This window comes from Centroberyx affinis, unplaced genomic scaffold (genome assembly GCF_046629955.1).
Source record: "Centroberyx affinis isolate AG114_WGS23_722 - 3 ecotype Tasmania unplaced genomic scaffold, CSIRO-AGI_Caff_v1 ptg000091l_1, whole genome shotgun sequence".
Lineage (NCBI taxonomy): Eukaryota > Metazoa > Chordata > Actinopteri > Beryciformes > Berycidae > Centroberyx > Centroberyx affinis.
Window position 1 is genome coordinate 77,689 of NW_027278797.1, and position 15,410 is coordinate 93,098.

At 45.0% G+C, this 15,410-nt stretch overlaps 1 protein-coding gene across 1 annotated transcript in view; it reads left to right on the plus strand.

Moving 5' to 3' along the window:
* The window catches only part of LOC139646584 (protein dispatched homolog 1-like), a 39,326-nt gene extending 25,824 nt beyond the window's left edge, over positions 1 to 13,502 (plus strand). Inside the window, exons 3-10 of the mRNA XM_071522490.1 lie at positions 1,201 to 1,230; positions 2,226 to 2,349; positions 2,968 to 3,095; positions 6,455 to 6,549; positions 7,234 to 7,331; positions 7,680 to 9,269; positions 9,521 to 9,784; positions 10,479 to 13,502. Coding sequence (XP_071378591.1) covers positions 1,201 to 1,230; positions 2,226 to 2,349; positions 2,968 to 3,095; positions 6,455 to 6,549; positions 7,234 to 7,331; positions 7,680 to 9,269; positions 9,521 to 9,784; positions 10,479 to 12,347 — 4,198 coding nt within the window. The 3' untranslated portion in view covers positions 12,348 to 13,502. The remainder of the gene's footprint in view (positions 1 to 1,200; positions 1,231 to 2,225; positions 2,350 to 2,967; positions 3,096 to 6,454; positions 6,550 to 7,233; positions 7,332 to 7,679; positions 9,270 to 9,520; positions 9,785 to 10,478) is intronic.
* Positions 13,503 to 15,410: the final 1,908 nt, after the last annotated feature.

Here is a 15,410-nt window from a genome sequence, read left to right on the forward strand (position 1 = left end):
CCCCATCAATGCAAAAACCACATATCTCTAGCTCCGCCAAAGTCTGTCATGACTTCAAGCCTCATGTTGGGGGCAAGTAAAGAAAATTTCCCTATGGAGATCGATGAACTCTCACATTATCATTGTAAAATTGTAAATGGATATTGAACGATTGCTTTAGTGTCTGCCAAGTTGACTTTTTGGAGCTACAAGGTCTCTGCAGATGATATTAGGACATCACAGGATCTCACCTCTGGCTCTTTCTCCTCCCTCCTTTTCCTCGGCACAAACGCTAGTTCCCGCCTCCCCCTCACCCCTTTAGTTTATATCACTTATCTCCTGCGGCCCCGCTGTGATCAGGTGGCCATATCTGATTCTCCTGCTTCCTCCTCGTCCTCCTCTTCCCCTTTACCCGGGGCGTTTGCCGCTCCCGGCATTCCGGACGATCCCCCACTGCTCCCAGGAGGCTCTGATGAGAAGTCCAGATAGATCCTGAGCAGCTGAAGGCTTCATATGGCTGTGTGTGTGTGTGTGTGTGTGTGTGTGTGTGTGTGATCCCCCAATATACGGAGGCCTGATTTTAGGTTATGATGCAGAGAAGAGAGCCTTGCTAATGTATGTGCATCCGTGTGTGTGTGTATGCACATGCAGGCATAATCCAAAAAATACTAATCTGTGTGTGAGGGGAGTCTGTCTGTCCCGGTGTGTATTCAAATGTATTTATTCCCAAACCTGACCAGATTGTTATTAGCAACATTTTGGGCTTTAGTGAGGTTTACGCTCACTGAAAGCTACTTCCCGCTCAGGTTTGGTTTCAGTTCAGTCAGAAATCTGTTCAGTCAGTCACGTTAGGTCTGTGTCAAGCTCTAACCTGAATGTTTGTTTGATGTGTATGTCTTAGGGTGTCTGTCGGTGTGTGGCACATGTATATTGGAAACACACAAGAAAGCTCGCCTGACTCACCTGAAAGGGATTTGGAAAGGGGCAAAGAGAAATTTGATAAGTAAACTGGAAAGTGGTTCTGACAGCCATGTCAGTTTCAATGCAGCCAGTCGTCCCGCACACAAGGTGTGCGCTGCCGTTGGAAAAAAGAAAAGAAATCGTCTCATGAAGAAAACATGTTCACCCTCGCTCAAATGTCAGGGCAAATCTGTTTTCGATTGGCTGTTGCTTTGACTTCCAAATGTAAACCTGATTTATCTCCCTCTTTTTGTTTTTCAGCCCTGCAAGGCCCTTTCGATTCCCCAAAAGGTAAGACCTGCCAAAAAGGTTTTTCGTCTGTTGATGTTCTGGATTGCAAAAGCTCTGTCCTCCTCCTCCTCCTCCTCCTCTCTCTCTGTTTCTCTCTCATCCATCCATCACTTCTCCTGCGGAGCTGTCATTCCTCAGTAGTGAGTCATCAGTTATCGATGGCAGTCCAGAGTCTCTCTCAGTACCTGGCCTCTGTTAACCAGCACTTTGAATCCTCTCGTCTCTCTGTTACTCATGGCTCTGCAGTAACCTCTGCTCTCTCAGCCTCATCCAGGGGCCAGTTTGAGGAGGATTAAGGGTTTGCTTGGCTTTTAGAGAGGTTTGGGTGGTAACATCACCAGTGTGGTGAGTGTTGCGTAGAGATGGAGACTCTCACAGTACACAACAAAACCTGAGCCAGCTACTGCTTATCATGCAAAAGCCTCATGTAAAGAAAACATGCATTATACATTATATCTTATATTTCACATTTCCTTCCCACCTTACATTGTGATCATTTTGGATAAATTGATCCTAAATTGATTTCCCTTTTTCTCATCTCTTTGAAATACCTAATTGACCGAATGATAATCTCATGTGCCATCTGGCTCTCATTGGCTACTCCTCACTTGCTAAGTGAGAGGGAATCTGCAAAATCCAGATGGTTCGCAGTGGTTTAGTAAAGTCAGGCAATAGATAAGCATAAATGTTCTCATGAGTATCTTGCATTTATAGTTTTACTTTGTCTATGTTCAGTACTGACCAATTTATCATGGGTATTTGTCTGGTGTCACACTTTACAGTTTTAGTCATCAATATTCATTAACTATCTTAAGATTGAAGCATTCAACTGGGATCAAACTTGCTTTATAATTGAAGTTGATAGGGTGATTAAGCCATACTTGTGATACTAGATCATTATTCTCAATCTCAGAAACTTTGATTAAGATGTTAATACAGGTTTTGTTTTGTAATTGACATGTTCACTAACCTAACGGACCCTTCCTTGTCCCTAGCTATGCCGAGCTGATAGCTGATTGGCCGGTGGTGGTGCTGGGCGTGTGCACGGTGCTCATTGTGGTGTGCGCCCTGGTGGGCGTCCTGGTGCCTGACCTGCCTGATTTCTCTGACCCGTTACTGGTGAGTACAGTCATCTTAATGGTTCGATGTCATTATCCCTCCCATAACATAAAGCATCCAGTTGCCAACCTTTCCTCTTCCCAGATCAGAAACACTGAGGGTGTTTTTTTGCTCTGTGGAATGAGCCAGGAGAACCAAACAGTTTCAGTCAAGAGCTTGTCATATTTTGCACCCGTTCTACTGATCAAATGCATATTCAAAACTTTAGAAACTGAAAAGTTTTATTATTCTGAGTTTCTCTGGGTCTACTAGTTGTAAAGAACAATGTCAGTTCCATTTGGTTTTCCTTTGTAATACTGAGTAGGTGTGGTACTGTTTATGTGGTAAGAGTAATGACGACTTCCCAGCATGCTTTGAAAGTGGGCCAATAAAGCCAATAAAGTGGACTTTATAGTGCACTGTAGTCTTTTGTATTGGTACAGTGCAATTTATTCTATTATTCACGAGTAAACACATTAAACAGCAACACAGTAAACTTTCAAATTGGATAGCTAGTGTATTAAGACTAAGATAGTCAACTTGCAGCACTTGGACCAAAACTTTCTATCAACAGTTACTTCCCTCCACAAACATCAAAATAACTTGTTTTCTCTTATTGTCCCTCTTTCTTCCCACAAGGGTTTCGAGCCGCGGGGAACAGCCATTGGCCAGAGACTGGTCACATGGAACAATATGGTGAAGAACACCGGCTACAAAGCCACGCTGGCCAACTACCCCTTCAAATATGCTGATGAGCAGGCCAAAAAGTAATTACACGCACACGCGCGCACACACACACACACACACACACACACACACACACACACACACACACACACAAGCCCGACATGCTAGTTTCTTACAATGTTTTCGAAAGCAGTACAGACCCAGGAAGACGTTCTTGGGAACTCTAGAAAATTCTGGAAAATTATTTTGATAATTTGAAGAGTTTTGTCCCAAAATGAGATATCCACAATTTTGATAACTTGACACCTATTCTGACTGAAATGATTGACAACATGAAAATCAAAGTAAGTGGTCAAGTAGCAGGTTACTAGATTGAGTTTTTTTCTATTTCATTCTACAAATGTCTTTGACAGCTAAAGAATTCAGCTAGCTGGCGAAAACAGAAAAGCAAGTTTCATGCCTTGCTATAAAGAATCTGTCTATGTGAAATTAACCTGCGTCTTGTCAGAAGAGAAGAACTGTCTAGTGACTGGAAACCCTCGATACAGGATGGTCGGCCAGGCGGTGGGGGTGTGGGGGGGGTGTGGGGTGAGTAGACTGGCCTTGGAGACGGAGGTAGTGATGAGAGGGAAGGGGGAGAGATGGAGGGAGGGAAGGATACTGCTGACAGACATACTGAAATGTCTCAATCCCCTCCTGAAAGAGGAGGGGAAAGAAGTGGAGATCTATCCATCCACAGGGTCATCCTCCATCTCCTGTCATTAGAAGAGTCTGTTCAATAATCAAGAGCAGGTCTTTGCATGTTTCTGTCTGTCTGTCGTTTTGGCTACGTTCACACCACAGGCCTTCATATCTGTGTTTTTTTTGGATGACTGTGGTAGGATGTAATCCATATCGATACCAATATGAACTGACAGATGAACTGATGTCGAAAAGAAACATGTGCAGAGTAACCATAACAAAAGACAAAGCATCCATTTTTGTACCTATGCTTCATCTGTTTCAAACACATTTTATGGTATGTGCCTTCGAGTTTTGACTGAATTGAGCCGTCTCCCCAAATTCCAATCAAGTCAGTTATTTGGCTTTCTGTCCATCGTTGTGTCTCGTCCTCTATGCTAACAGCGGCTTAGCCAAACTGTCCTCGGCGCCAAAATTATGACAGTTATCTCAGGTGAATGGCGTAAGATTTGTTTACCGTCATGACAACGCTAACAAATTCTGATTGGAGCATTCAAATACAAGTCACATGCCTTGGGATATGATTTTGTGTCCCATATTCATGTGGTCCAGATCGTAATTGAAGACTTAAGACTCCATGCAGCTTTTTGCTGTTCACACTGATTAGAAAACATCAGATCTGTGTCACATGCGAGGGAAATAAACAATCTCTCGAACTTTCAGCTGCAGTGTGAACGTAGCCTTTGTCTTTCTGTCTGCGTCTCTCTTTCTGTCTCCCGCTGTGTATCCGTGGTTGTCAGGCTGCTACGTTCACACTGCAAGCCTTAGTGCTCAATTCGGATTTATTGCTCAGATCCGATTTTTTTTTGTTTGGCTGTTCACATTATTTTTTAAATGTGGCCAATATCAGATTCCAGTGTGAACTGGTCACGGTCCTGAAAGTAAACATGGAGGCTACTGATGTCAGCGTTTACGGTTTCATTTATAAGTTGATGTGCAGTGGAAGCCAGCGAATTCGTGAGCAAATGATAACGAGGATGAGGAGAAAGAGAGCCAAATTTTTAATTATGGCTTTTTGTGGAGCAATGGCTGCTACTTCTCTACGGAGGTGTGTGTGGATGCAGAGTCAGCAGAGCCTGAATGGCTTCACTGAAACAGATTTCATCCAAAATTTCACCCAAGATACTTATGAGGTCTAACACCTCATTGTCCCTCCACTGACTCCCTCCATCGCAGCTGTCTTCCATGTTTGTATTCACCGAGCGACTCCCGCCAGAGCAGAATTGTGACGAATGTCGATGTCGAATTCCAATATGACTGTTCAGACTGAGGTCGCATTGCAAAAAATCAGACCTGTATCTGATTTAGGACCACATATGAAAGTGGCCCAAATCAGAATTGAAAAGATCAGATTCCATGTGATTTGTGCTGTTCACACTGTTATGAAAAAAACAGATCTGAGTCACATATGAGCAAAAAAAAAATCAGATTTGGGCCACTTTTGCCTGCAGTCTGAACGTAGCCTTTGTCTGTCACTCTGTCTCGCTGCACGTGTCTGTCTGCAGATGTAATTGTGTGCTTATGTGCGTAATGTGTATGAGAGGCCTCTGCTGCGGCTCTCCCTGGCTGTCAGCAAGCTTCCCTGCCTCATCCCCTCTGTCTGTCAACCCCTCAGTCTCTCTCTCTGACAGCCACCTGATTACTCTGTCTTCCTGCTTCTAGGAGAGGATGTGGCCCCTAAAACACACACACACACACACACACACACACACACACACAGAGAAGACCTGTCTGCACCATAATCCTCCCTCACTCACACACACTGGCATATATACACTACACTACGCATAAGACCTGACTGCACCATAATCCTTGCAGACGAACACATACACACACACACACACACACACACACACACAATACATATACATACTTTACACACACTGCGGAGACTTGTCTGCACGCCCTCCCTCAGGCCCCCTGCTCAATCAGAGCCACTATTATGATTATTACAATAATGATAACAGTATGATAGTGGTGAGTCATTCTGCTGATTGGGGTGCAGCAATTACTGCTGCTTTGTCGCCACTGAGCTTCAGATCTGCTTCCTTCGTTTTGTGTCTGCTGAAGTCTGTTCTCTCAGCCTCAGACACAGGAATGTCTCTGTTCACCACTTGGTGATTTATGAGATCATACAACATGGAGCTTAGACATTAGGGGTTTGTATTGATTGAAACAGCAATGGTCCCTTTTCCTCCTCAAGGGGGAATTTTCATCTCAACTCTTTTTTTCTTTTACAAATCATTGACGTGACTCAACAAACTTAGAAAGTGCTGTAAAAAACAAAAAACAAAACAATAAAACATGCGAACTGCATTAACATCCATAGCTCATTAAAGACTGAGCAAAGTCCAGACACCATTCTCGACTTCCAGCAAACAAATTAACATCATAATGAGAGCAAAAATAAGTTATCTTTTTTTTTTTTTTTTTGTTTTACAAAGTCCTTGCAATTGTTTATTTTAATGTGCAAATAAACTAAGCTTAACTATTTGTATCATCATAGTTGTCATATTTCAGGTTCATTCAGAATTTCTGCTTTTTTGTTCACTTTGAGTGGAGATTCTTTTTCCATTTCCTGTTTTTATCATTTTTTCCCATCTTTTTTTAATGTTCTCTTGATCCCTTTGTGGCCGATTGAGTAAGACATGCAAATTTGTATTGTAGCGGATACCAATCTTTCTTTATTGTTTTCTAGTCACCAAGAGACTAGGTGGCCCGAGGACCACTTTGACAGAGACAAGCGCCAAGCAGAGTGGGACTTCAGTAAAGAGTTCTTCTGTGATGTGCCAGGTAAAAAAAAATTAATTTAATTCCAAGATGATGATAACGGTCACCCTTGATAGAAAAATATATTTACAGAAGTTAGAAACACATTTTAGAAGTAGAAGTGCACAAAACGTAGGCCAGATGCTGGGTAAAAAAACAATAGATGGCAAGAAGAATAACAAAAGGCTCACTGGAATAAATCATTCCCACTCTCAGCCTCCCCCCTCTCCTGTCACATCTAAGCCAGGTTTCAACATACTGTAGGTGCTGACCCAGTGTTTTCCACAAGCGCCGACTGCAGGCCAGATAGACAGTTACTGACTCCTTTCCAGCTGGATACTTTTAACAGCCATCTTTGTTTTTAATACGGGCAATTCCCCAGAATCTGATTGCTGTATTGATGTTAGGAGCCTGGAAGCACCAGAAAAACATCTCTACCCTTCATTTCACTTGATTTCAGGACTGTGCCAGTGCAGGAGAAATGAGCTTTGCTTTTGTTGTCTTTCGTCCAATCTGTCAGAGCCTTGCATGTGAAAACAAAAGTGACGCTTATCAGCCGGATGCCAGAATTGTCTTTGTCTCATATTTCTAGTAGTAGTTTTATTAATTTAGGAAATATTATATTCCAGCATCAAGTGCAGTAGTCTGTTTAGGACGCAATAACAACAAATGTCCAATGACATTAACCCAATTTTATTCTTTATGAAGGTGACAGTTATTCCAGGCTAGTATTCACATCAGCAGAGGGGAAGAACCTGTGGAGTATACAGGCCATCAAATCCATGTGCAATCTGGACAACACAAGGGTAAGTAGGAGGATTTGTTAAGTTTAAGTTTCTTAAATACTCACATGGCAGCTGACAAGTTCTGAAATACGTGAGCATCACAGTAATATTTAGTTTAAAGGGTATACATCATGAGATAAGAAAGGAAAAAAGTATAAATAGTCAATAATAGCTGGAGATGGCATAGACTTCACTGGCGGAAAATTTATCACCCTCTCTTTCCTTCTGTCTCTATATCTAATCCATCTTCCTTTCTATCCATCATCCATCTTTCTCTTTCTCTCTCTTTCTCTCTGTCTCTGTCTACTCTCTATCCATCTACGTACCTCTCTATTTATCATCCATCTCTCTCTCTCTGTCCCTTCCCAGGTGCGTTCCCACCGTGACTACTGGAGCCTTTGCCAGCGCACCAACGATGCCTCCTGCTGCCCCAGCTGGACGCTTGGTAACTACATCGCCGTCCTCACCAACAAATCCTCCTGCCAGAAGATCACCGAGCGTGACGTATCGCACACCCTAAAGATCCTACGCTCGTGCGCCAAGTACTACCACAACGGCACGCTGGGGCCCGACTGCTGGGACATGGCCATGCGGCGGAAGGACCAGCTGAAGTGTGCCAACGTGCCCCGGAAGTGCACCAAGTACAACGCCGTCTACCAGATCCTTCACTTCCTGGTGGACAAGGACTTCCTCAGTCCCAAAAACATGGACTACCCTCCGCCCGCGCTCAAGTACAGCATGCTCTTCTCCCCCACGGAGAAAGGCGAGTCCATGATGAACATTTACCTAGACAATTTCGAGAACTGGAACTCCTCAGACGGCATCACCACAGTCACGGGGATAGAGTTTGGCATCAAACACAACTTGTTCCAGGACTACCTCCTCACGGACACGGTGTACCCCGCCATCGCCATAGTGATCGTGCTGTTGGTGATGTGCGTGTACACGCGCTCAGTTTTCATCACTCTAATGACGATAATAGCCATCATCAGCTCGCTCATTGTGTCCTACTTCCTCTACCGCATGGTCTTCAACTTTGAGTTCTTCCCGTTCATGAACCTGACGGCCCTCATCATCCTGGTAGGCATTGGCGCGGACGACGCCTTCGTCCTTTGCGATGTCTGGAACTACACAAAGTTCGATAAGCCGCATGCTGAGTTGTCAGAGACGGTGAGTGTCACCTTGCAGCATGCCGCTCTCTCCATGTTTGTCACCAGCTTCACCACTGCTGCAGCTTTCTATGCCAATTATGTCAGCAACATCACCGCCATACGCTGTTTTGGTGTCTACGCGGGTACCGCCATATTGGTCAACTACATACTGATGGTGACCTGGCTCCCAGCTGTAGTGGTGCTCCATGAACGCTACCTGCCCAATGTTTTCCCCTGCTCCAAGCCTCCACACCAGCAGAGGGGCTACTGCACCAGGACGTTCTGGGCCGGCCTTTGCCAAAAAGCCAACAAATGCCTGTTCACTGTATCTGAGGCATCTAGGATCTTCTTCGAGAAGGTGCTGCCCTGCATCGTCATCAAGCTGCGCTACCTCTGGCTCTTCTGGTTCCTTGCCATCACGGTGGGCGGGGCCTATGTGGTGTGTGTCAACCCCAAGATGAAGCTCCCGTCCCTGGAGCTGGCCGAGTTTCAGGTGTTCCGCGCCTCGCACCCGTTCGAGCGCTACGACGCCGAGTACAAGAAGCTTTTCATGTTCGAGAGGGTTCATCATGGCGAGGACCTCCACATGCCTATCACCATCATCTGGGGGGTGACCCCTGTGGACAACGGGGACCCCCTGAACCCCAAAAATAAGGGCAAGCTGATGCTGGATAGCAACTTCAACATCTCTAGCCCGGCATCTCAGCTGTGGATCCTCAACTTCTGCCAGAAGCTGAGGAACCAGAGCTTTGTCTTCCAGTCGGAGGAGCAGGACTTCACCAGCTGCTTCATTGAGACATTCAAGCAGGTCGGTACTGCTTGAAACTGAAATTTATATCCGAAATATTTAAATATGTATTATATCTTTTATGCATTGATGATGTATTTTATATGGAAGGACATCTTACTAGCCCCACCAGAGTGTAAAAATAATTTCACAAATTTACATGCTGGTCTAATGCCTGAAGTCCTTACATAGTTTCTCTCTTAAAATATGCAACAGCATTTGATCAGTGTTACCAGGGACAGTAAACCTTAAACTTATCACATTTTAAACAGTGGATGGAGAACCAGGACTGCGAGGAGGCCTCCGTCTACCCCTGCTGCAGCCAGTCCACCTTCCCCTACAAGCAGGATGTCTTCGAGTTGTGCATCAAGAGAGCCATCATGGAGCTGGACAGGAGTACTAACTACCATCTGGACAGCAAGACCCCCGGGCCTCGATTCGACATTAACGACACCATCAGGGCCATCGTTTTAGAGTTCCAGAGCACCTACCTCTTCACGCTGGCCTACGAGAAGATGTTCCAGTTCTACCGTGAGGTAGGGTCTGCTGTATTTGTCATTTCATGTAATATTGGTCATTTCATGTTGCATGACTGTCTCTGTTGTACAGTATAGACTTGTGTAGGCTACTTACACTTTTACAGTACCACCTGCACATCCTCTCCCTAACTGATTTACTTTGTATGTTTCACATATTTTGATGGTTTTATCTTATTATTTTTATTTTCCTTCTTGATTTGTTTCTTTGTATCTGCTATCCATGTTTGTACTGTCTGACACTTAAACAGACTGTACATATGCCTGGCAAAATGACCACATTTATGTCTGCCATTAAGATCTAGCTGCAGAGAGAAATTGCTATTACACACATTTAAATACATATAGACTTATTATATTTTTGCAAATAGGAAGATCTGTTTATTTTCTTCTTTGAATCTTCTGACACAAAATGTGACTAGGAGACCTGTTAAGATACAGTCAGTGTCAGTGGTTCTCAATCCTGGTCCTGGTCCTTTTTTTACTTGGTAGTTGATTACATTGAACTTGTGTACCAGGTCTCATTCAGCCCCTGATGACACCAGGTGAATGTAATAAACTACCAGGTACAGTAGAAAACCAGCAGAGCTCTGGAACTGGTCTATATACATCTTACATATTATACATTTTATGCATTTTATAGATTGTAATGCCAAGTGAGGTGTTTATCATTGCGATTGTGATTCTGTTTCAGGTGGATGCCTGGATCAGTGAGGAGCTGCTCTATGCTCCAGCGGGCCTCAGCCACGGCTGGTTCGTCAGCAACCTGGAGTTTTACGACCTCCAGGACAGTCTGTCAGACGGCACACTGGTTGCCATGGCGCTGTCGGTGGCTGTGGCTTTCAGCGTCATGCTCCTGACCACCTGGAATGTCATCATCAGCCTCTATGCCATCCTGTCGATTGCCGGGACCATCTTTGTCACCGTGGGCTCCCTGGTGCTCCTGGGCTGGGAGCTTAACGTGTTGGAGTCTGTTACTATTTCTGTCGCCGTGGGGCTGTCGGTGGATTTTGCCGTCCACTACGGCGTGGCGTACCGGCTTGCCCCAGAGCCCGACCGCGAGGGGAAGGTGGTTTTCTCCCTCAGCCGCATGGGCTCTGCCATCGCTATGGCAGCGCTGACAACCTTCGTTGCTGGGGCGATGATGATGCCTTCGACTGTGTTGGCGTACACCCAGCTGGGCACGTTCATGATGCTGATCATGTGCGTTAGCTGGGCCTTTGCCACCTTCTTCTTTCAGTGCATGTGTCGCTGCCTGGGACCCCAGGGTACCTGCGGCCAGATCCCCCTGCCCAAAAAGCTCCAGTGCCAGGCCTTCTCTGAGGGCACGGCCACGAGCCCCTCGCCCCAAGGCAAGAGCTCTGGCCTGGGCAAGTACCAGCTAGACAGCCGGGGTGGGGAGGTGGAGCATTATGAGTTAGAGCCCCTGGCATCCAGTCATAGAAATGAAGAGAAACCTGCAGAGGAGCGTGAGATGTGTACTCAGCTTTATAATGGAATACCCCCTCACCACCACACCGGCCCTTATTCACACATCCCTTATAAGAGCAAAACTGAGTCTGGAAGAACCGCACCTGAGAATGGACTTGTAGCCACACTGAGCACACCGTCCAGATGCCAGTACTCTCAAAACACTAACTGCACATGTGGGGACCCCACTCCTCCTCATCTGCCCCAGCAGTGGACCCCCCGCCCCTGTGCTCAGCCTCCCCAGGATTCGCCCTCCTGCCCTCCCACCCCTCAGCTGTTCCCCCTCTCAGGAAATCACCCGAGCAAACAAAATGCTGCCCTGTTATCTACAACCCTGGACCCAGTCTACAAGAACATGGAGTGTCGTATGCACTATGTCCAGTATCCCCCAGCTCATTTCCACCACTGTTCCCAGGGCAGAGTAGTGGCCCCCAGGCAAGGACCTGCCCACAGCTGCCATCTCAGGAACTACTGTGTCCACACTGCAAACCTCCAGGGTGGCCTGGCCAGAGAGCAGAGATCCACTACCCCGGCTTCAACCCAAGACTCAGGCCCAGCTCCTGGCCCAATCACTGGCCTAGAATCAGTGGGACAAGAGGATAACCATAGGCCTGGAGTGAAACCCTCAAGCCCAGGCGTTAGTCCAAATATCAGCACCCCAGCCCAGACACAGCCTCAGACTCAAACCCCCTCCCCCTCATCCTCCCTGGGCTGCATATTAGCCACGCCACACGCAGCCTCCACACACACAAACCGTCATGAAAGACAGAAGGCAACGGACAGTGACCAATGTTGTGGTGATAATCACACAACTGCCGAAACAACAGCGCAAATGGATGCTTGTTGTAAAATACCTGGCAACCAGGAGAAGCTCGAAAGTATTCCCGTCACACGGGAGGAAAGTGTCAAAAAGTGCAAGCAGAACTCAAAGAGAGAGAGGGCTTCCTCTGCCTCTCCAAAGAAACTCTTCTGTTTTAACAGGACGCTGAAAGTGAAGTGCAATTCCGTCTCCGAGTTTAACGTGCCAAAAACTGAAGCCAATGTGCCTCCTCTTGCAATAAACACCAATCCCTCATCTGAAAGTTTATGTTGACCACAAATAGAAATTTAAACAGAAACTCAATCCTGAAGGTATAGAGATTGTCCAAAACAGTATGACCTTACCACATATTATGTCTCTGTGCAATCAAACAATTTTTGGGATGTGTGCGTTGACCAAGTGCCTCAATGTGTTTCATGAAACAGCACGGACCCACTAAATATGTTCTGTGTTTACATGGTTTTTTTTTTGTACTCACCAGTTAAGATATTCCGTTCACGTGCCAGATCATGTCTTTGATTTTACAGTAAAACACACTGTGTTGTTGAAGCCCTGTTATTATGGGAAAGGAAAGCATTGGTAGCCACGCGAGCCAGTCTATTCCCCCAGTCGATCATAGTGAGAAACACATGTGGCCACCTTGTCTGAAATTAGGCTCACTTGCTGTTAGAGATGCAAGGAATAGGCAATGCAGTCTCACAGCAGAATTATGCAGACTTCCAGTGGTTATGGGGCCAGTTATTTAGTTATGTCAGTATAGTCAGCACTTGTTATAGAAGAAGGTGAAGGCATAAGAAGAGCAAACTGATTCCACAGATTTTTGACAAGTATAATGGCAAAATGTCTACACTAGCTACAGTACAAGCTGGTCACTGCTGGATAGCAATCTCAACCAAAAACCGAAATTTAACCGAAATTTAAATCTTTCAACTTGGGAGTGATTTTCATAACAGCTGGCTTAAACATCCATACTGCACACAGATTGGTTTGACTACCAACGCTCTTGGGTGAAATGGTAGAAAGGGATGATGAGACCAGTTGTGTCTCCAACTGTGGTCAACTTGTGGGTGGTGATAGACAGGCTCACAGGACTAACGCATTGTTGAAATGGTCTTTATTCTCAAAGACATCACCCCGAAATTTTGCTAGCTACAATGGTAAATATAGTCTACTTATAAGGCAACCGTTTGCATCGGCAGGAAAACCTACAGTATCTATAATGTCATACTCGATACATTGTGTCAGATGAGATCACAAGTGCATCAACCATAATAAAAATGCGCTACATTTTAAAAGCTGATGAAAATCATTGCTTGACTTTTTTTTTGTATTTGTGGGAGCTAGTGTTAAATTTCGCAGTGTGCTGTTATGTTCAAGTTGCCACATGCCTCAGATGAAACATGTACTGTATGATTAAAATGTCTTTTTCTATCACTATTGTCTCGCTGTCTCCTATCGTCTCCTCCTCCCATCTTATACACACACACACACAAACACAAAGAGAACATAAAATAAGATGAGCACTGCACATGGGCCTCTCTGTTCAAAGAAGGGTATAGCTTTAAACATAACAGCGTACACCTGTTTCATTGTCTCATAACTGCTGGCGCCGTCACTGCTAGCTCTGTTACATCTGGCCTTGGGTCATTGCCTGTGATTTGAACTGGGCTGGGTTGGCTGGTCTCTGAGCTCATAGGCTCATATAGGCCTGATTTACACAAGCATACTGATCTGATTTATTACTTTTTCTGATACAGATCGCATCTTCTCCAAGCTACAAGTCAAGGCTAAGAAACTCACAGTGTTCCTAGTCAGGTACTGGGAAGTCTGGAAATTTATGGGATTTCCAAACCGTACTGTACAAAAAAAACATTCCTAAAATCCTGCCTTCTCTGTTGTTTGGCTCCCTGGAGCATCTACTGTAGCGAGTGTCATATTTTAGTCATGGTCAGAATCATACAGGACTGTTCTCTGCTTCATACCCATACAGTGTCACTATGCATGGGGTCCCTGACTAGAGCTTTCCTCTGCTTTCCTCCCACAGTCCAAAGACATTCAAGTCAGGTGGACAGGAAACTCTAAATTGCCCGTAGGTATGAGGATGATTGGGAGTGTCTTTCTATCTGTGTTAGCGCTGTGATGTATGCTGGGTGCCAAGGCAGGTAAAGGAAATATATGTGTGTGTATGTCTTGTGCCTTTCACAATATACACAATCGGGCTCATAATTACACAAATGCATCGACTTAAATGAAATGTCAACTGTGCAGCTCTGAACTTGTACTAAAGCAGACAGCTGTAATTACATGGAGACCATGCTCTCTGGCTCATTGTACTAGGAAATGATTCCAGTTGTCATCGGCGGTGGCATTACTAGCCTGAACAGATGTATACATGTAAGTCCCACGGAGAAACAATAATTTTGTTTTCAAGTAAGGGTTAGGCTACCATTGTATGGACGTAGTACCTCATACAGAAGAGCATTAAAAACATTATTATTGTGCATATTTCCAGTGTGAAATTTGACTTTCTAGGACTGGGGATGTCTTGTTTTTTTCTTTCTATCTATCTATCTATCTATCTATCTATCTATTGCAAGAAAGTTAAAGGAGCACACAACTCACACCTTTCCAGCAACGCCCTGCTTCACATTCATATAAACTCATTCTCACCTGGGAGATTTGGGGGTTAAGTGCCTTGCTCAAAGACTATTCAATGGTGGTTGTTGAGGGAGGAGAGTGTTTCTTGTTCACTCTATCTGAGGATCCTCCTGCTGGGGATTTGAACCAGCAACCTACCGGTCACAAACCTGTTTGTCCAACTTTTAGGCTATCTCCACAAGTCTTGTTATTCTAGCATCATAATAGAAGATTGTGTGTGTCATGTGACTGTTGGTGCTTGCAATATTTTGGACTAACAGTCACAGGCAAACCTCAGTCGCTTTCCTGCTCTTTCACATAAACAAACAGGCAGCTTGACGAGGCTGAGGATTGTGGCCAGCACTGAAAACTACACATTTCAGAGCTATAACTCAAGACTGTGCCTGGAATCTGATAAGGGCCTGATTGAGTTTGCTGTTACTTCAAAACAGAGATATATGGTTCAGAGAAACGTGACAGAGGGTAGACATAATATCCTCCCAATGTATGTTCTCCTCTCTCCTCTCTTTTATTCTCCCTCCCTCCCTCCTCCTCTCTGCTACTTCTGGACACAAGGCCGCTCAATCTATTCCAACCAAGTGCAGAAAACACCTGTTTCCTCAGAGGTCAGTCGGGAAAAGAAGAAGTAATCCTCTCCGATCGTCTTTCTGCTCCCTGTCTTTCCTACGATGTGGAATG